The 21759-nt window shown below is 44.7% G+C and overlaps 1 protein-coding gene across 1 annotated transcript in view; it reads left to right on the top strand.

The window, feature by feature from the left end:
* The first annotated feature begins 4907 nt into the window (after positions 1-4907).
* Positions 4908-21759, top strand: part of SSH1 (slingshot protein phosphatase 1) — a 441967-nt gene continuing 425115 nt past the window's right edge. The window contains exon 1 of the mRNA XM_085636457.1: positions 4908-5295. Within this exon, the coding sequence (XP_085492583.1) occupies positions 5230-5295 (66 nt within the window). The 5' untranslated portion in view covers positions 4908-5229. The remainder of the gene's footprint in view (positions 5296-21759) is intronic.

The following is a 21759-nucleotide window of genomic DNA, read 5'->3' as shown; positions in this document are numbered from 1 at the left end:
AATCAGCAGGTGCGATGCAGAGTAATAAGAGCGCATGTCTGCCACAGTGATACCTCCACAGAAGGTGCATTGTAAACATTTACTTAGGGCAATAAGGGAATTTCCCCCTTCCGATAGGAACCCACTCTTTGTTCCTTTTTTAATAAAGGATTTGCCAAATAAGAGTTGTTCGGCCTCTTGACCTGCCTCGTATGTGGCCAAATGGTTCTACGCCTTTCTGTGAAGATTGCGCAATTTACATTTCCTAAGAACCAAATGGCCCATTGGGCACAACGAGCTAGAAGGTCAGGGTTGATATGCATCCCTTGCTCCTTGGCAGAGAATGCTAGCTCCAAGATTTTGGAGAGAGGTCCTGAGAGGTCGAGATGTTTACCTTGACAGGCCCGTCAGGACCTGGCAGTATCATTTTTTACGTCTTCATTTTGCCCAGAAAGGATGACAGTTTAGGATCAATCTCTGCGATCTCTGAGACTTTGTCATCCAGCAAAAGGCAGAGACATTCCGTCTTAAGGCGCTTGCAGACGTCTTTTGCAAAAGGCTTTTAGAGCCTTGCTTAGACATAGGCTGCAGTTTTTGTAGAGGGGAACCATTCCGAAGAACAAGGGTGAGTGATGCTTTTGGATCAAAAGTGTTCAGGAGAAGTTCGTTAGTATGAGAAGGAGGCTTAGAAAAACCTTCCCTGGCATCCTTCAATAGCCTAGGGTGTTTTGAGGTGGGCACAACAGGTGTTCTATGTTGCTTTCGAAAGCGTCAGAATCACCCTCACCCAGGTCCCGCTTCCCAGAATCTTCTGAATATACTTTATCTTCATCCTCAAATGTGCTCGAGAGTAAAGAATCCAAATAAACCTTTTTTAGGCTATCTAATGGGGATGACTCAGGGGGTCTTTCATTGCTTAGGAATGACTGTCTTTGCCAAGGGCCTTTGGAGTGGGGAGCAGGGGGGTCGGGGTTTTCTGGCACCGGTAAAAAGGAAAAGAAGGTCTTCAGTTGTTGGGATAGTGGGCTCAAGGATGAGGAAATCGACTTTATGTAATTCTGAACATAAAGTGCTCAGCTCCTTCTGGAGTAAGGTCAATGGTGTTTTTAAAGTTACTGTTCGACATTTTCACACTAGGAAGAAATATGTCAATGTCAACTTAAATCCCCTTCACTACATAGCACCCACAATATTTATTGGATACTTGCCTCTACCCATCTAAAGGTGTATCATGGGAGGGGGAGTAGGTCTCAGTGACTGCGACGCAGGCTTAGGGTGAATATGTTGTTACCAAAGGTATTACAGCCCAAGGTTCTCATGAACGTAATCAATAATTGTTGCAGCCCTTGTTCTGCAATGAACAGGGGGTTAATTGGTGGCAACAATGTGTTGAGTACATGGGGGGTGACAATGCAGCGCGCAGACCACCTTCTGGGGTATCCTGTTTCAATAGGGTAGGCGCTGAGCTATGCACAACACTTGAGAGTGGCCGAATAGAGGAGGGCAGAGGAGGTTGAGAGGCAGCATCTAGTTGGCTTGCAAGGGTGGGACCAACTGAAGAGGAGCCTCAAGGTGGATGGATGGAGGGACCCATGCCGGTAGAAGCAGAGAGACAGGTAGGAGAATTAATTACACTACTTTACTAATCAGTTAATCTTTGGATAGTAACTGAAACCTTGATTGCATGTTCTTTAGATTGGGAATATTTTAAAGAAATCTCTTATGACCAGCGATGTTACATTAATTTAAAATATTGTTCACACAATGAATTGTGGATTTTTTTGACAAGGGTATGTTTAATGCATAAGAATTTCCTCTTGCATTTGATACTTTTTTATATTGTACCTATGCTTTGTCTCGAATCATTACTAGTGTTTTTTTCTGAAACTGTAAAGGTTTTTGTTACCATGTCATAAATTAAATAATAACATCCCTGATATAGAACTGCATTTTGTGGGTATCTGGTGTCACAGGGATGTACGAAGATATAATAAAAAAAATAGAAGGTGGCAATGTATAATATAGATGGTGAGACTCATTTTACTACTACATTGAGCACTGTATGAATACGTGTGCAAAGCATGGAGTGCCCAATGTAGCTTTAAGGAGGGTTGATCCATATCGGATTTTCTGGATGTTCATCTTAACTAAATGTACTCCTTCACATAGCAAGTGATTACCCTGAAACTTTCAAACAGATGCAGCACTCAAGGATCTGCAATGAACAGGGCCGGACAGGGAACCAAAACAGGCCCTGGCAAAGTGCTCGGCCGGCCCCTGGGGGGTTGGGGGTGCCGCCGAGCTCTTTGCCAGGGCCAGTTTTTGGCCGGGGCCAGTTTTCGGCCGATTTTGCAGCTATGCTCTGTAACAAAACCGGCCCCCACCCGTGCAGCCCACCGGGGGATTGCCCGGTGCCCGCTACGGCCAGTCCGGCCCTGGCAATGAACACCCCTCCTGTTGCAGTATATTGCAGTCCAGATACTCTACTTAGGCAGGCCAGGATTTTTCTACTAAAGAAGGAGGGCACATGACAGGCACCTTGATGGTCGTCTGCAAATGTTAATCTCCTTCATAAAGATGTCATTGGATGAGATTAGTTTAGTGTTAACTGGATGAACAGGGCGACAGTTTAATTCTAGTAGAAGCATGAGGGAGCTAATGCCTCACCCTGGCTTTTACATATGGGGTCCCATGTTCAAATTTTAAATGGGCCCTACCAAATCTTCAGCCAGTCCTGCCTATGATAATCCAAACATACATGCATGGGCGCTGTTTCAGCTTTTAGCTCATCGCTGGTGCTTAGATGTGTGTTTCTGCACCCAAGATGTGTGTTTCTGCACCCAAGCAAGGACCCAGACACTGTTTGGATTTGTTCTTAGGCTACAGAACACCCAAACAAAGTCTGGCCCCTTGCTGGGGCACATGCATAGATTTCCTTCATCTACCAGTGCTTCGCTTGGATAAAAGAGCATTAGAAGCCAAAGGAGCTGTGTGGAACTGAACCATGCAGTGGGTTGGAAAAGGATGGAATTAGGGACAATCCTAGTCCATTGCCTGCCAATCCCCTCCTCCTGGTTTGTTTCTTCTGACAGTGGGGTGAGAACGATGGGGGAGGAGCAGAGCTGTTCATCCCTCTCTCTCTCTCCCAGTTCCGTCACTACAGACAGTGACAATTACATTCAAATAAGCCTTTTTCCCACCTCAAATCAAGAGACCAATCTAAACTGCTAGGACATGTCTTCTCTATAGTAGACAAGAAGCATGGTTAGACATGTTGTGGCCTGTTGGGTCCTATCAATGATGTGTAGCTTCAGACTGAGTCCTATGAGGCAGCAAAGCTACAGGACGCAAGTTTGAGAATACCTATTCCATGTAGGGTACCTCACTGAGAGAACCCAAAAAAATAATTAATGGACAGCTTGAATCAATACGAGCCACAGGTAATTTACTCAGGGCTGAATTCTAGACCATTGTTGACAAGCATGCCAAGCATTGCCGGGAAGCCTTGCTGATTCACAAAATGAGGTGCAGCTTGAGTACTTTGCCATAGTGAGCTACAAGAACAACAAAAATGTGATTGACAGACAACATTTAAGCGCTATTCCAGTCTATTGTTTTTTTTAATTTTGCTCATTGTAGCACTGCATATATGGACCACCGACATGAAAACCATGATTGGTTCCACCTCAGCAGTGACTGACCAACCCGAACTGCTACTCAACGTCTTACCTGTACAGAAACTCAAGCAACCCAGGCATATTTGAACCTTTATGAGCCTCACCAGTGAGGTGTAGCTTGAGTACTGTGCAGTGCTTAATTTGAGAAGGTGTTTGCCAGTGCTCAGCACTTAATTCTCAACATCAGCACTTACGACAGACCACCACCCTTTGGCACTGTTTGTCTATTTTTAAGGTGACCACATCAACAATGTGTATAAATTCAATATACATTACAAATTGAGAATACCAGCCCTCCAGTGCATTTTTATAGCTTTCGGGTGACCTGGAATAGTCTGAACTGTCCACTTGTAGGAGTGCGATAGTTAGTAGTTGTGTTGGTACTGGCATTGGCACCGCTAACAGTGGCAATGGGTGGTGCAAGTTGATGTGGCCTGCTGAGAAGAGCCCTGGCACTTCAGTTTTACAAATTAAGCACTGGTCCTGTGGCACAGTGATAAATGGCACCAGGGCTGGACTGCAGAACCAAAAGAGCTCTGGCAAAAATGCTCAAACCAGCCCCGCTCCCTTTCTCTCCTCTCACAATCTGTCTATTTCCATCAACCCAGTCTCTCTAGCTTCTCTCCTCTTCCTCTTTGCCCTCTCTGATCGCTTTCCTTTTCCCCACCCTTCCTCTATTTCTCTCTCTCTTGAAGCTTCCCGTGCCTGCTGCACTTCATCTAGGTAAGATGGAGAAAGTGATAGAGCGACCAACTGCCCTAAAAATCGAGTCCCAGGAGCTCCAGCCACCGGGGGAAGTGCCCGGTGAAATAAAAGGCCTGTGAATTTCTGAAATCAGATTACACGTCCCACTCAGGCAATCCCACAGACAAAAACATGATGGATGACACATCAAAAAACTGTCGAATTTAAATTGAAAAAAAAATTGCCTGCACTGAACTATGGACAGATTATTCAAATAAGGGCATGATGACATATAAACTGAACATATCACAAAGTCTCGATGCGGTGAACAGGAGGTTTTCTATGCTGGGTCCTTGGGCAGAATACCTGGAGCAAACTCATGTCGTTTTTATTTCAGAAATTGTGTTTTGGTTCATAAAATGAGACTTGAAACAAGATTAAATATAATAAATAACGTTAGAAGTAAATGACTAACGAGAAGAAATACACTTTTGAAATTGCATAAAGAACGTTTGCAAATGCGGTGTTAAAAGTGCGTACTTGCCGAACGTGCACATTCAAAATAGTGCAAAAATTAGTGGGGGAGTTTTGCTAGTGGAAATTGCTGTTAGCTGCTGGTGTCTCAGAGAAGTGCATGCCCAGCGCTAGCGTCTGCAGCAGGCAATCAAGCCTGTTTGCTTCTGAGAGGAGGAGGATGGAGCAGTGATGTATGTTCACCTGATGAGCTCTGGCGGGGACCCTCAGGGGAGTGAGGAAGCCGCAGCGGCGGTGTGAGCTTCTGCCAGGACCCGCAGATGGAGCTCCCCAAGCGGCGGCGGTCTCCGGCCCCCGGCCTCTGAGACGGTGATAATCCCGCGGCCAGCGCCCCGCTCCTCCTCCCGGACTCACCATGGCCCTGGTGACGCTGCAGCGCTCGCCCACCCCGAGCGCCGCCTCCTCCGCAAGCACCAGCGAGGTAAGCCGCGTAGGCGGACAGGATGCCGGTAGAGGAGGCTGGGAAAGGACGGGGACGAGGCTGCCGGGTAGGCCGCGTGATGAATGATGCGGCAGCCGGCTTCAGGGAAGGGGAACTGAATCGCTGCTCCACACTGCCCGGGGTTCAGATGCGGATCAAGCCACCTGGAGACACATATTTCACAATATTTATGTTCAAGTGTCAGGGTATAACAAGCATTTGCAATGCAATCGGTCTCGCCTTAGGGCCGGACCTCATACATTTTTAGCTATGCAGCATTATCCTGGGTGCTAGAAGATTTACTGTGTAACTGTAGCTTTTTACCTACTTCATAAACTAGTTATACTAGATACTGGGTTCAATTGTAAACCACACAATGGAAAATATGACACCAAGAGCATGGCCACCGTTTTCCTTTGGCACAAATGCTCTTTGGTCGAGACCACTGAGTAATGACTTGGTACAAACCATTTCAGTAGTGTCAGCACCAATCTCACACACGTACCTGGTTCACATGGGCAGAGTTTAGTCGTGCAAAATTACTTCTCAATAGTGAAATGGTATATCAACAATGTCCCTGTGAAACTGGGTATCCCCCTTCCCACCCGCTTTTGTTTTCTGGGTCTTACTTAAAAGTAGAAGCTAGCAATAAGGCTGACCACAGCTTAATGTGTGCTCGTGGCTGCAGGTGGTGAGCACCGACACTTGCTTTTGAGGACCTTGACTTTTTTCATTATGCGACTTTGATGATGAAAATCCAGAGAAAGCCAATGGAGAAAAGAGGATGAAAATGACAACCGTGAAAAGAAGAAAAAGGGAATTAAAAAAAACAAGAGTGAAATAAAGAGGAAGCCTAGGTAGGTTTTAGTAAAAGAAGCAAAAGCGGCAATTAAAACCAGGTAGCCTAGGTATTCAGAAACTGCAGTATAGAGTAGAGGCACTGAAGGCTAAGAAAATCTTTCGGCCCACGCATTTATCTGCACAAATCAAGCATGGCACAAAACACGAGAAACTGAAGACTAAACATGTTTAACAGCAGGGTAAATCTAAAATACTGAAGAAACCCAAATCAGTAAAATGACAAGCACAAAACGAGTTACTACATCATATATTTGATATGACCCACAAAGGCTACCAGGGATGGTTCACCTACAGACGTAAGTAAACTCAGGGAGCGTCAAACTATTATTTCTAATATAAATTTCAGTTAACTAGTTGCAAATGGTTTATTAAAGATCCTGGTACAGCATATGGGTTTTGGCACATTGAACTGTATAGGACCCCAAGAGAAAAATGGCAAATTTTTAAGAAAAAATATTGCGATAGTAACAGCTAGAACATGATCCAGAGTAAATAAAAGAACCCTGTGAACTGAATACATGAAAAAAGACACTAAATCCAGAATTTCTGATGAGCTCATGGCTGAAAAATCCCCTTGAGGTCATTTTACCTGGAAATCCCTCTTACGCTATAGTTGGGAGGGCACTGGAAAAACGTGATCCTGTGGCAGTGGGCTTTTTCGTGTGTAAATATGGATTTGCCACAATTGCCACATAATCCCTAATCTGATGCATGATTTGCAGTTTTTAACAAAATAATATATGCTTCCAGCTAAAATGTTCTAAAGCACAGGGTGCAACTCTGCAACAAGTTGCTGTTGACTGCTGAATTCAGGCCTTAAAGTGGTGACATCGGTCCAGAACTTGAAACCAGCCTTTAAAGGTTCACTGACTAAGACTCCGGTGCTAACCGCAATCCCTGGCCTTGCCACTCGCAGCCTGAGCCTGGCAAGAAAAAAGTAGTGTAGTGAAACAAAACATATGGCCTCTAATTAAAGGATCCATGTAGCAGGGCCACTCGCCAGGGCATTAACAAAGCAGCCACAAGGCTGGACAAATGCGGACTGTTAACCAATGAAATCAACGGAAGTTGAAACATCAGACCAAGTAACCAATGAAAAAGTGGTGGGCGTGTTGAGACTCCGCTGAGGGATTACAGCATGCCTCACAGAGCAGTGCATGCGTGCTGACTCTAGGCTCAACCTTAAAAGAAGGTTTGGGCCTTTCAAAAGGTTTAGTTTGCCAAGTCGAAGTGGAAGTTTAAGACAGCTCACAGAGGCTGCAATGACAGGCCTGAGACATGTTTAAAGGTTACTTAAGCAGATGGCACAATCAGTTCTGCAGGCTCACAAGTAGCATTTAAATTTACAGGCCCTTGATACAGGTAGCACCACTTTATTAGGGGCTTAAATAGTAAATGAAATGCGCAATTGGGTGTAATCCAATGTTACAATGTTTCAAGGAGAGAGCACAAGCACTTTAGCACCGGTTAGCAGAATCCTAAGGCCAGCAAACCTGGAGGATTGAAGGCAAACCACGCCTAGGATGTCAGGTCCAACACCTGGTATTACCGATGCATCTTTCTGTGTTTATTGATGCAGAGTGGAAGAATTGCTTGCTTACTGGGATTCTTTTTTCCCACTCATCACCATTTCCGTCTCACTGATAATGAACACCTTAGTTTTCTCTTACATTCAATGGCCAAGCAATAAGATTCAAGTTGCATGCAGAACTGATCACACCTTGGATGCAGGATCCTGGCCCCTGAGACATAAGTAGTAAGGTCCTATGCTGAAAGTTGGTGGTTGTTGCTGTTGTTTTTTAATAAACAAAATCAGAACGTTTGTTCCACCATTTTTAAAATCTTTTATGAGACCTTCTTGTCATATTGATCTTCCTGTTGAATGCAACACTCCCCAAGAGCAATCTGTTGTACTGTACATACAGTGTATGTGACAAACTTTCTTTAATGTAGCTCAGATTTCAAGATTTTTCGTAACTATAGTGATTACGGTGGTGGAAATACCACCTATTGCGTATGTGTGGTGTTGCCCTGAAAAGGAGTAAAGTAGTCTTACAAAGGACCTAAAGACATGGAGTTTAGTGCCTCAACGAGAATGATTTACCTGGCTAGCCCCACTGTTGCACTGTAAAGGAAAGGGCTGAAGCCTCTTTTCTAGTGGTTTGGAAAAGGTCTTGGCAGGTGTACCCAGAGTACAGAATAGGAGGTGTACACAGGGTAATGCATTAGTACAATGAAGTGTGCACAGCTGATTGACACTGGACTTAGGTCTACAGGATACAGAGGTCAGATGTTGTGCCAATAATAAAATGATGGGTCCAAGTTAGGACAGCAGTTTGGCAGGGCACCTGTAATAGCAAAGAAATCAGTGTCATTATCTAATCGTAGTCTTGATTTCTTATTCAGGTGTTACGGACCATGACAATCCTCTCTGGGATCTGATAGGTAAGCAGTAGAGGAATGTGAAGCATTGGCCTTTTCTCAAGAACCTTGGTCAAACTTGTGTTGATAGGTTGTTGACAAATTTAGATCTAGCAGACACCTGCAGAGGTGATGGGTGCAGAATCGTGAGACTGCGCGGAGCACACCAGTGTCGTGTGAACTGCTCCATCATTGAACAGGCACAGTGGAATTCCCCTGTAGTTGCCAAAAGATGTACAAAGCACCTGACCATCTCTCAGTCGGTTTTTTAATTGCAACGCAGATGTAAGAAATGTTTCTGTAGAAAGAAAATGCCTTTACACGGTTTAGATTTATATGTTGAGTCTGTCAGAGGGCTGTCAAACCTGTCCATAAACAAACTAAAGGAGACACTAAAAAGTTGTGGTCGGGAGTGACGCAGATGTCAGATAATCAGTTCTTTCGTGTTCTGTTTATGCGCCTTTCTGTTATCCTGTAAGATAGTCTGTTTCCGAACTGTTAATGTCCTTGTAAATCACGCTGATCTATCTTTACCTTCAGAGTAACCAGAAAGCAAATATGCGCCTCAAAGTTTCTGTCACATGCTGAAATGCGCTGAGTGACATCTGAGCTGCAACAGGCGCTGCAGCCAGCAAACCACAACACACGAGCACAGGGCAGGGAGGCTCTCTTACAGCAAGGTCTGTGCAGGAAGGAAGGTAAGGTTACACCGTGCTGGGGCTCCTCCCTTCTGGTGGGCTCGAGGAGGTCTTGCGTTGGTGTCTTTCGGGGTCTTTCGTGCAGCTGAAGTGAAAGGTAAAGAAAGGGGCTCCCGCTCCTAGTTTAGGGCTGCAGCAGAAGACCCAGCACCGAGTCCCAACACGTGCAAAATGCAGGGCTGCTTCCCGGGGCTCAGGTTCCAGGCGCGGCACCAGCACCCTCGCCTCTCCCACCCCCGTCAAAGTGAAATACTGAGGGAGGGTGTGCGCCCGCCGAGCGCTCCTCTGACCAGCATAGAGAAGGGGGGGCCCTGGGGGTAAGCGAGGATACACGCGCAAAAACAGAGCCTTGAACGACAGAACTTTCTTCTGTGTTCTCCACAGGCACAATGCGTGCACGCGGTGGAACAGAACCTGTGCTCGCGGGGACGGGCTTTAGTGGCGGCGGAAAAAAAAGTCCCCAGTGTATCACACCACCAGTAAAGCATCCAATCCCCGCGTGCACATCTTCTATCTTGTTTGTCTCCCCGCGTGCACGCTGGAATCGTATCGATTCCAAAAGGTCTCTGCATGGCAGAGCAGCGCATGCGCTGCTTTTCGCCAGGCCGAGACCTAAAAAACGTATACAGAAGTCGAATACAGCCCTACTGGGAATGGACAGGACGTTCATGTTTTATGTCTGACACGAAGGTGCACTTCACTGTCTTTAATGCACTTCTTCCCCTTATATTTACAAGGAAGTCTGCATATAGTACAAGGATTTAGTTTCTCGTTTCACCTAACAATGAAGAGATGTTTGCATACCGTTCCTGCTTCTGTCAGTAGACATGCTTCTACTGTAAATGTAGAAAGAAAGAAGTCCTTTCAGCCCTGGCGGAAGGTGAGAGTTGGACAGCCTCAAAAGGAAATTAACCCCCTGTGCTGCTACCAGGTTGATGTGAGCTTGTCTTTGATGCTTATATCCAAGGCGAATTGTATTTGTCCACCTTTTTCTATTGGGTTTTATTTTTTCTAGCATTAATTGCAGTGGAACGGGACCGCACATAAATGTTCTATATTTAATATATGTATTGGTAAACATCCATCAAGCGCATGACACAACACTCCTGGAGTTGTCCCACAAATCTGGTTTATATAACACGCCTTTTGAGATCAAAGCTAGCAAAATTTCCATTTCTCAGCAGTACAGTCTTTGACTCAGCAGGTTACACACAATCACTCACTCACTCCTACTACTACTACTACAGTTCTGTACTTAACTATACCGATTCGTACAGGCTGCCTCCCGTTCAGGTCCTATGGTTTGTCAAGAAATAAAATCTGCTGGGAAATGTAAATTATAAGTACAATTTTAGTTTGATAACAAAACACTTTAGTGTGTTTCACCACCTCTGACTAGCTATAGCCCTAGTTTCACAGTCTTCACTTCTGCCACACAATACCCACTCGGTTTTGCATCACATGAAATATTGAGAAAAATATAGGAATGGAAAAAAAGTAGTTAAGAAATGCACAAATAAATTCGCTTCAAGTAGAGCAACACTTGAAAGTCTGAGTTTAAAAAACTTTAAATCTTGATTTATTTTCTTCCTAATACATGTATACCCTTTCTATGTAGTTATGTATCTATATATTTATTACTTACTTCTACTGTAAAAGAAAAGAAAATGACCTTTGACTCTCTCCAATGCACTACTCTGTCTCTCCCTATACCTCTCTCAATATATCCTCTACCTCCACTCTGACTCATCCCACATCTCTTTCTACTTCGATGATCCCCAAAATAACCCTTTCTAGACTCTTCCCTCCTTGGCTTACCCCAAAACTCAATTCAATTAAGCTTTATTCGACAGTTGAGTCATAAAAGCACAGACAAACATCACACATATAAATTACCTAAAAATATTTAAGACAAGCATTAAATTCAATATTTCAACCATCAATAAGCTAAAAAACTATTAAAAAAACTGTATACAGATATTCACAAAGTTAAAATAACACGTATGTGAGACCGTTGTATGTGTTTCCATCATAAAGGTTAAGTTTCCAATAAGTTTGAACTAGTGCAATCGATTGTTACAATTTGTCATCATATCTCAGTGCTTTAGATCGTAAGCCCCAGGCCCACCCTAGAAATTTAGCCACTGCTATACAGATGGGAGGGGCAGGGTCAGTGCTCATAATGCGAAGGGCTGTCCGATAATTCCTAATGCCCAACAATTTACATACAGGTTTTATCCAAATTTTACGGGGTTGTATGTACATTGGGCAAAAAAATAGCAAGTGTTCGACAGATTCGCATTCCTCAGTGCAGTTGTAGCATTTATTATTTTTGTTTTGAGTATTTTTCCAACTTGAAGTGAATTCTGCAACTGGAAGGGCACCCACCCGTAGCTGAAAATATAGCTTGCGGTCAAGGGGCTTCTCTATTATGTCCCAGTAGCTTTCGAGTGATGGACTATTTTTAAAATCAAGAAAGCGACCTGTTAAATGGGAGGAGAGGCCTTGTGTAGTTTCTATCATGTAGACCCATTCCCAGTAGATAGCTTTCAGTTTGCTCTTAGAAGGGAAGGTAGCATTTTCGGGGTCGTTCCAAAGCTCAGACAGACCTATGCTGCACAAAAGGGATTTTATGCTGCGTAACCAAGGAATGTTATGTGATGAATTAGATTTAATTATGTCCATGAAGCCACACTGATAGTGCTCAAGCTCGTCTGTGCACCAAAGGCGACGCCAATATAGCAGCGGGCGGAGCTTGACGACGTGTGCCAATGGTTTTTTACCTAGATCTAACAATAAAGGGCGCAGTGGTGTACTGGCAGGTAAGCTTGCGATTTTACGTAAAAATGCATTTTCAAGTACTACCAGTTTGTCCAGGTTACTAAAGCCCCAAAGCTCAGACCCATACAAACATGAGCTCAGCACCATTGCACCGTAGGCTTCCAGAGCTGGGGAAATTGGTTTTGTGTAAGATTTATTAAATCTGGACAAAAGGGCACCTGATTTTTGTTTGTGTGTTAGTATCACTCGGTCCATTTGGGAGTCCCATCGCATATCCTTCTGAAGTGTAATACCAAGATATGTGAAGGAGGTCACCTCCTCCAGGGGTAGGTTGTTCATGAATATTTTCCCCCTGAATGATCTCTGTGCATTAAAGGACATAAATTTGGTCTTTTCGGTGTTTACCAACAAACCCCTCAGTTTGCAGAACTCTTCAAAGCGTCCAAGTGCCTTCTGTAGGCCACTTGGGGTCTTGGAGATAATCAGTGTATCATCCGCAAACATGAGGATGGGAACTCGTGAACCGGCCAAAACAGGTGCGTCGGTGGGGGTCCGCGAGAGAAAGTCCACCACACCGTTGACAAAGAGCGAGAACAGGGTAGGCGCCAAAACGCACCCCTGCCTCACGCCCCTGTCAACCGGGAAATCTTCCGTCACCTCACCCACCTCCCCCCAACGGACCCGTGCCACGTTGTCCTCATGAAAGCGGATGACTACAGAGAGGAGTTCAGGTGCACAACCCATCTCCCTCAAAACAGCCCAGAGTTTGGTTCGTGGAACCAGGTCAAATGCTGCTTTTAGATCCACGAAAACAGCATACAATGCACCCTTAGCTAAGATCACTACCTTCCAATATATGACAGCAAAGCGGAAGATTTGATCAATTGTGCTTGTCCGCTTGCGGAAACCCGCCTGAGCGGGGCTTAAAATGTCCTGTTCTTCGACCCATAGTAGGATCTTGTTTAAGAATAGGCGGGCCACTATCTTCTGGATTGAGTCGATGAGGCTAATTGGCCTATAATTAGCCGCAATAGACTTGTCCCCCTTTTTAAAAACGGGGACTATTTCAGCTCCCTTCCAAGAGGCGGGGATGTTGGCGCCCTGAGCAATTGCATTAGCAAGGTGCAGGATGTATCTGCACCATAGGTACCTTTCACTAAGAAACACATCTGCAGGGATTCCATCCATCCCGGGGGCTTTACCCTTGATAACTTTATCTAGGGCCTGTTCCACGTCACTTAAAAGGAATACTACTTCTGTGTAGTACACATGGTAATTAGTATCACCACTAGGTGCATCTTCTATAGGAGCTGCATACTGTGGTTTAAAATAACCAGTCCAGGAATTCTTATCCACATTATTCTGGGGCTTTTCAGGGAGACCTCCCCTATCCCACTTATAGATGTCCCAGAATTGCTTGCTATTCCTTGATCTACAGGCTTCGAGAAGATCTTTCCACTTGCCATTATCCCACATTCTTTTTGCCTTGTATATTGTTCTCCTGTATTCCACCCTTGCCAATTTAACTGAGGAAGCATCTTTCGCCCTAAGCGCTCTACCAAGTTTTGCTCGTGCTTCCTTACAGTCAGCGCTGTACCAACCCACGGTATTGTGATATTTGGGAGGTCTTTTAGGAGTAGGTTTGATAAAGTATTTCTTCAAGCCCTCAAAAAATATGTTATGGGCTACTACGACAGACTGGTGGGAACACATGTCTGTCAGAGTTTCGAGGGATTGTAAAACATTAGTTACTTCTTCCTTTATTGCAACCAGTGAGTTTGGGTCTTCTATAATCCTATCCCATTTTAGATAACGCTGATTGTTGGCCAAGAATTGATTCTGCACGGGATTCAGCTGCCGTGCTGCAGGTCCACCTTTAGGAGGTTGATCAAGCAGCACCACAAGAGGTTGATGGTCACTCTCAATACGGTCAATAACGGTCATATCAGTAAGATTTGCCCAAAGCTGTACGTGAATAAGAAAATAATCTATACGGCTCTCCCTATGGCCGCTAACAAAGGTATTCTTAGCGCATGCATCCGATTTACTTCTGCCATTTGCGGCCCTCAGATGGCTTGCTAAGCACAGACCTTTTAGCTGGATTGCAGCCTCTGTCCATTTTTTTATGGGAGTAATTTCTAGGGACGGGATTCCCCATCTAGTATCTTCCTCAACAGTAAGTTGAGATATCTCATGGCCAAGGGGTTCAAAGGTAGTGTTAAAATCACCTGCTATTAAAGGCAGTATACTGGATGGCAAGAGGTCTAAGATATCTTCAAGATCTTGTACAACAGGAGATTTTTTCCCCCCCGGGAGACCACGTGCATATACATTAAAAAGTTCCACATTGTGACCAGACTGGAGGGTCAATCTTATTGAAATTATATCGTTGCTAGACTTGGAACCTGCTTTTATGTGGATCCCCATATCCTGCTTTACCCATATAGTTAGGCCACCAGAAGGGCGGCCTCTTTTGCTTTTTTTAGCTGGTACATAGAAATTAAGGTAGCCACTGCAGTGTATAGGATCCATTGCCCATGTCTCTTGGAAGAGACAGATGTCATATCCCGTCGTGAAAGCCATCCAATCTGGGCTTTCGATTTTGGAGCTCAGACCTGCAATGTTCCACGACAAGATTGACAGGGTTCTCTTTTCTTTCCTTCCCCCGTTGTTGGGTACTATATTCTGTAGTGGGGTTCTTTGTCCGCCTCTCTCAGGATAGTCCAAGCTGTCCTCCAAACATGTACCCATGTTGAGCAGACCGCTTGGGCCATCTGTGCAGTGTATTAGGCATCCCGTTTTTCCCCCTGATGCTTTCCCATATACTCCTCCCAGCTGGTTTGTGTTCAATAGTGGTTCAGCATTCTGTGAATTAATTTTGCTACCGTAACGATAGTTATTGCTATTGGTAATCAAGTTGATGGGTTTACAGCTATGGGCATTCGTGGTGAAATCTTGATCTATGTTGTGTTGTACTTCCCTAACCAGGGGCTGACGTCAATCACAGTCCTCTAAACTAGAGGGCTTATCCGGCCCTTCCTGTAGATTCAAATGGCAGTGGGTCCTACCTTTGTTGGCTGGAGCTAATAGGCCAGGCATATGTAAGATAGATTGTGATTGGCCGTAGTAAAAGAAAGACAGGGGTAATGAGACGATAGGTGAATTAAAATTAAATCTCTGCCAATTACAAATATGTTCGACTGCTTTCTTGTCTCTAAAATTTATTACGACACAATCTCCCTTTATTGATTTATTCATGGGACCTACCCAGTCTACTCTTCTGGCAAAAAGTATCTCTGTTGAGACATTCCGAGGCAAGGGACGGTTTTGGTTCAGCCAGAAGATGCACTTATTTTTTAGTTCGCCATAGTCTTCTCGCTTATCGGCACTCAAGGGCTTAACCCCTGCCAGAATCACCACATAGGGTGTGGATTCTGGGGGGAGATATAGCTTAGGGAGTATTCCAACTGCCTTTTTGGGGAGCTCCCTCTCCGTTTCCTTATTTACATGCGCTTTTTGTGGTATTGGCCCCCTAGCGTCTGTCATGTTGCGGGTTATGTCATTTGTTACTCCTCGTGATATGTGATCTAGTGCTAATGCGTTAGAAATAGGCGGAATGGGTGTGGGCTTAGGGATGGTACTCCCTATAGAAGAGCTTCTGGTTGACAATTTATCAAGTGCGATCGTGGGCTCTGGTTCGCAACTTGCATTTTTATACTTTGACAATGCTGATGCATACGAAAGCTCTAAACAAGTCCACCTATTCTCTATAGCATCTAGTCTATCATATATTGGGAGACATGTATTGTAGAAGATCGATTCTAATTTCCCCCAGAAATCACAGTCAAAAGCTTGCAGCGAGGGTGTAGATAGGGCTCGAGTAGAGGGTGCAACATCTATAGGAGCAGGGATGGATTTCTCGATGGGAGCTTGGATCTCCGTATAGCTCTCATCTGGGATAGTTCGTCTGGTCTTTGCTTTTTGTCCGCCATTTGGTGGATCGCCATATTTCCTTTTGGATCTCTGGGTCTTGCTGGCTCCCCTATTAGATGGCATTATAATTTTATCTTTTGGGTTCTTGGCAGATCGGGTTTTAACACAAGCAGGGATACTAGCCCTTTTGTGGCTGGTATCTTGGCTTTCCCTAGGTCTTGAGTTCAAATCTTGTCCTTCTGAGTGGGGTTGGCAACGCGGTTGCTCTTCATCAGAAACATCGTTGTTTCTGATAATCTCGCAAGACGCCGAGGTAACCTCTTTGCCAGGTCCTGATCTTACGGCTGGGACTGGGGATTTCACGTTGGATATGCGTCCCAGGGAAGAGCGCTTTTCTATCACAGAACCCAGAGATAGTCTTTTCTCCGTTTGGTCTATTTCTTTGTCAAGAATCGAGGAGACTCTCACCAAGAATTGGTCAAGCGTTCCCACGATAGATTTTGTGCCTGCCATTATCATGCACGGTGCTATTGAAACCAACACACTTTTTAATTGCCTCGATTGAACCAGTGAAGCATATATTTGCACAAACACGTTTGGGAACGTCTGTAAGGGCACTGACCTTATTACGTGTTGACAGGGGAGTGTCCCATCCCAGCCTCGTCCGGTCTCGAACGGGCACAAACGGGCCCGCCCTTGGCCCGGGCTTCGCCCGGGCGCGGCCCGCGCGCGTCCCGCGGTGCGGGAGGCTGCTGGTGTTTTTCAAAGCGCCTCCAGGCGCGCTTGGCCGCGTCACTGCAAGCGACCGGCTGGGGCGTCTGGGGGCTGTAGTTTTGCTGGCCGTTGCCGTCACGGCGAAGGTAATGCGTCTCTCCCGCCTGCTGCCGCTCCTGCCTGCTGCCGAAAACAGCTCCCCAAAACTCATTTTACTGCTATGATGTTCCAAACAACCCTTTCTAAATTGTTCCCTCATGTATCCCTCCTTTGACTCACCCAAACCTCATTTTACTACTATGATATCCCTAATATATTTCTAGAGACTTCTCTTCTCCATCTCTCCTTTTACTCGTCCCAGACCTCATTTTATTACTATGCTCTCTCAAATAACACTTTCTAGACTCTTCCCTTTTTTATCTCTCCATTATCCTATCCAATCCCACTAACAGACTTGCATGTCCACCCCTCACATTAACTTATATTTCACTGTACTAATCCACCACTAATCCTTTTTGGGTTTCCGAGTAGCGTGCTAATCGCTGCAAAGAGATTTGACGCATCCTCAGGGGTAGCAAGCACTATATAAATACAATTCCAAATTTCTTAAGATAAAAATAGACGCCAATCAAAATTTAAAATGGGAATACCGAAAGAATAACATTTCACTTCCTATTAAAAATTAATAACATAATTATATTTATACATTTCAGTCATACACAATTGACTCAAATACACGTACAGAAACAAGTCACTCAATGATCAGAACAGCTGTGGTAAAGGGATAGCAGGTAGACAGATGTACTGCAGAATTTAACTGACTTCACATTGGTTGTGGAAGTCACATCAGACCGCTTTTTAAGTTGGATAACAGAAGTCACATCACATTATGTGACCTTTGCCCCAGGGTTGTTTTCCTTTGATCTAGCCAGACCAAAAACAATGTAGCCACAATCCAATATGATATAGATAACTTTGACCTATATATTTCCTTTAGGGTGAGGTTGTCCAAGATAGTAAAGCTTTGGTATTGTCTTGCAGATTTCTGAATAATGCATCATTGTATGATTTCAAGAGGGCATGTTTCGATTGGAAGTGGTGTGTTAGAGGTTTGGTTTCTGGACAGTGTTTGGTTTTAAGAAGTCGATTAAAGTTGGAGAGTGAGATACACTCTCTTTGATAGGGCAGGACAGCATTTTTGAGATGATGAGCAGGCTGGGAGGCAAGGCCAGACAAAAGGGACCGTGGCTAAAGTGCCCTGAAGGCCTGGGACGCATGGGCAAAGGGGATGAAGAGTGGAGGCGGGGTAGGGGCGTAAGACTAGGAAAGGGCCAGCCGGGCGGGGGCAGTTAGAATTATGGAAACACAGGACAACCTGTGTACGGCATTGACGGGTTTCCTTTAAGGGGCCGATCCCAGTGAAGAAGGTGTGACCTTCTGCAGGGTCAAAAGAGAGACTGGCAGGCTTCAGTCAATTCTGGGTTCTGAGATCATTGCCCACTTTCAGTGGAGAGGGGAAGAGAGCCACAGCACTATTCAAAGATCCAGAAGGAAGCTCAATAGCTTCATGACAAATTCTGCTGGGAATAGTTTAGGTGTTTTGTAAGACACCGGCTTATCAATCTAAAAAAGTTCCAGGCTACTACTTAGGTGACAGGGTGCACCTTTCGGGGTAGGCATGGACATATTTTTTCTGAACATTGCAGATGCTTTTGAACTACCAGGATGCTCCTAATGAGGGCCTAGCGGATTACGGGTGAGCTGCCAATGGTCAGAAAACCACTGGCAGTGTGGCGAAGGCACCACCATTAACCTACATCACCAACACATAAGGGCTGCCGGTTGGCCGCTGGATAGTAAAGAATTGCCATAATCGTGGTCTTTGGGATTTCTGAAAGCAGGGACACTGGTGGGCAAAAGGGATATCCACTAAGAAGGGGGACCCCTGAAATAAGATGCGGGCAGGTGCGGGCAGGTATACCAGGGGAACTAAGGAATACCAAGAGGAAAAGAGAATGCCTGCCACAAATTGATAAAGAACAAGGCCCTAAACAGGGTCCAAATGATTAATAACCACAACCAATAGGCAAACCAAGACAAGAAAAAACACAAGTAAGGATATAAATAGATTTATGAATCTTTTAATTATCTTTTTTATTTCATCATTTTTGTTTGTGTAGATACCGGAATTTTTTTTGAAATTTAAATGTGTATGTTAACAGCAACAACCAAGGTGAGTATCAAAACAATACAATTCCTATACATCAGATAGCTAACAGTCCCACAAAACTCCTTCAAAACAACACAATCATACTAGCTCTCATTGGACAGCGACATCATGCAACACATCACATTAATACACACTAATAAAAACATATACAAAGTTGAATGGTCGTTCCACAATTCATATTAAATGAATAGACTTTAAACAGCCCGGAGGGCTAAAAAGCGCCAATGAGCACGTTTTAAGTAGCCAAAGTTAGGCTAAAGAATGCCAACACGCGTTTCGGTGTACAAGCCCCAGCAGGGGCTGCACCTTCATCAGGGCGAAGGAGGGCAGGGATGGTGGGACAGGCACACCTGTAGACATAAAAAAATGAACAAGAATGGGAAAACAAAATACATGCACAGATATATGAGTGTACAGGTTCGAATATTATAGAAAATCTAACAATGAATAGATGATACAGTATAAGGCTCTAATTCAAAGTCTATCAGTGGTCAGACAAAACAGGGTCAATAAAATCTGAGTTAAATAAATCAGTTGTCATAAGAGGTTTGCCATGGGTCGGTAGGGTCAAATATTAGGCAGGAGAATTAAAATTGGAATAAGGTGCAGGAAGAGGGCCGAACATATATCTAGGTGTTTTTTTAAAATATAAAACACAGTGTACATATAATATAAATCAACGTGCAATCAATAAATGAAAATTGAAGAAGCTTCTCCCTAAGTCAAAGCATTTACAGATACATAGAGTGCAAATAATAAGATAAACCCAAATAGGGGACTGATCGGGGCCTGGACAACACCCGCAAAAGGTTGGCCATTAGTGGTGTAGCCTTGTGTCCCTTCAGGCCTGGAAAGATTAGTATAGCCAGTGAATGAAAGGTTAATAGGTGCTCTCAGGATAAGGAAGCCAGCCAATACCTAACGGTCAAGGGATTTTGCGCCAACCGACAAATAAGGTATTTCTTCAAAGAGAATGCAGGTTTCTAGTAACAGATGGAGGCCTGGAGCAGTAAAGTATCTGAAAAATTACAAAGGCAACAATTACGAGTTGACCCCAGCGCGGGTCTATAACGAAGTTGCAGTGAGCACTAACCGGGAAAGAGTGCTATAAATCACCTACCCGTAGGTCATCTAAAGATCAATCCATATTGAAGCGGAGGAGGAGAGAGATTTGTCGAAAAGGGATAGTAGCATAGCAGGCCCTGCACTTGCAGCCCGAGCATGGCCGCAAAGTGGCCGAGAAGCTGCCCGGATGTCACGCAGTGGTTGCAAGGGAAGCCTAGAAGCTGAGGCGCGCAACCCGAAGAGCCAGCACATCAAGCCCACAGACCTGAACTTGTGGAGGATTGTACTGTCAAAGTTGAATCCTGGTATGACAGATTAGGACTGGATTCACTGATGTATGGCTGTATGATTGATTTATGGCTGTCTTAAGGAATGATTAATGGTGATTATAAATAACCAATATTTGTTGTGATGATTTATGACCCCAAATCGTGTGTTTGACAAATGTTATTAAACTGCAGTCTTGTTACCTCCACCTGGTAGTTGGTTTTATGGAGGGACAGGAGGGTGGAGGGAAGAATGGCTAAGAGGCCCCTGGGAAGACCAATTAGCTTATCTAGGGCGGATTGATGAGCAGGCCGAGAGGCAAAACCGGACCCCAAAGGTACTTCAGCTAACATGCCTCGAGGTCCTGGGACACTTGGGCAAAGGTGATTGAGAGAGAGAGAAGAGTGGAGGAGTCTGGGTGGTGTGTGTTAGAAATGTGGGTCTGTAGTTAGCAGAGGTAGGTACCTTTGTCCAAATAGGAGCCCTTGCTTCAAGTCAGGGTAAAGGGGATACACTCCTTAAATAACCCCTTCTCACCCCCTTGGTAGCTTGGCACGAGCAGACAGGCTTATCTCAGAGGCAGTGTGTAAAGCATTTGTGAACACCTACAGTAATACAGTGAAAACACTACAAATGGACACCACACCAGTTTAGAACAATAAATAATCTTTATGTAAACCAAGACCAAATGACAAAAATCCACTATACAGTTATCAAGTTATCTTCAAAAATAGGTTATTCACTCAAATAAAGCTTGTAGCAACAAATAACTCCACTTGGAGTTATAACGATGTTGTGACCGGTGAAAATCCCAAAGTACGGCGCCGACCGCGAAGTGTGCGGCATCGGGCCCAGAGTCAAGCAGACCCGAGAGAACAGTACCTTGAAATTGATGAAAGCAAAGACAGTTCACGACGTCAGGGAGGTGCGGCTTCGGTTGGCGCTGTGCGGCATTCGACTCATTACGACCCCAGGGGTCATTTCAACAGTGCGAGCAGACGGAAGCGGCTCCATTTGAACGCGTAGCAGCTGCATGCGTTCCAGCCTCTTGGTCTTATCATAGAATCAAGGCACACGGATTGTCGTGATGTCTAATCATTTATTGATCCTGCAAGCCGGAGCATTTAATAATTTTCCCCATCCTGTTTTCCTGTGTACATTGTCTCCGGAGGCCTACCTGGATATCACAGATTGACGTGTCTCTAGTTTATCTGCTCTACGCCCATGCCATCTGGCAGATAATTATTCCCTGTCAGCTTCCCCTCCCCTCCATGGGTTCCCGGCTCGGACCCATGTGAGTATTGTGTCTTTTCACCTTCCACTTCACTGTGGTGCACTTCAGTCACGCTGGCATATCCTCCTTCACTCCAGATGTCCCTATATTATTTGGTCCAGAAGAGACCCCTCATTCCTATATGGTTTAAAATGCCTTTGACAAAAACTGAGCGAACCATCCATCAGCGCCTATTATCATATAAGGATGCTGTCTGTATT

Source organism: Triturus cristatus, chromosome 11, assembly GCF_964204655.1.
Source record: "Triturus cristatus chromosome 11, aTriCri1.1, whole genome shotgun sequence".
Taxonomy (NCBI): Eukaryota; Metazoa; Chordata; class Amphibia; order Caudata; family Salamandridae; genus Triturus; species Triturus cristatus.
The sequence above is the reverse complement of the archived record's forward strand: the minus strand, read 5'-3'. Positions and strand labels throughout refer to the sequence as shown.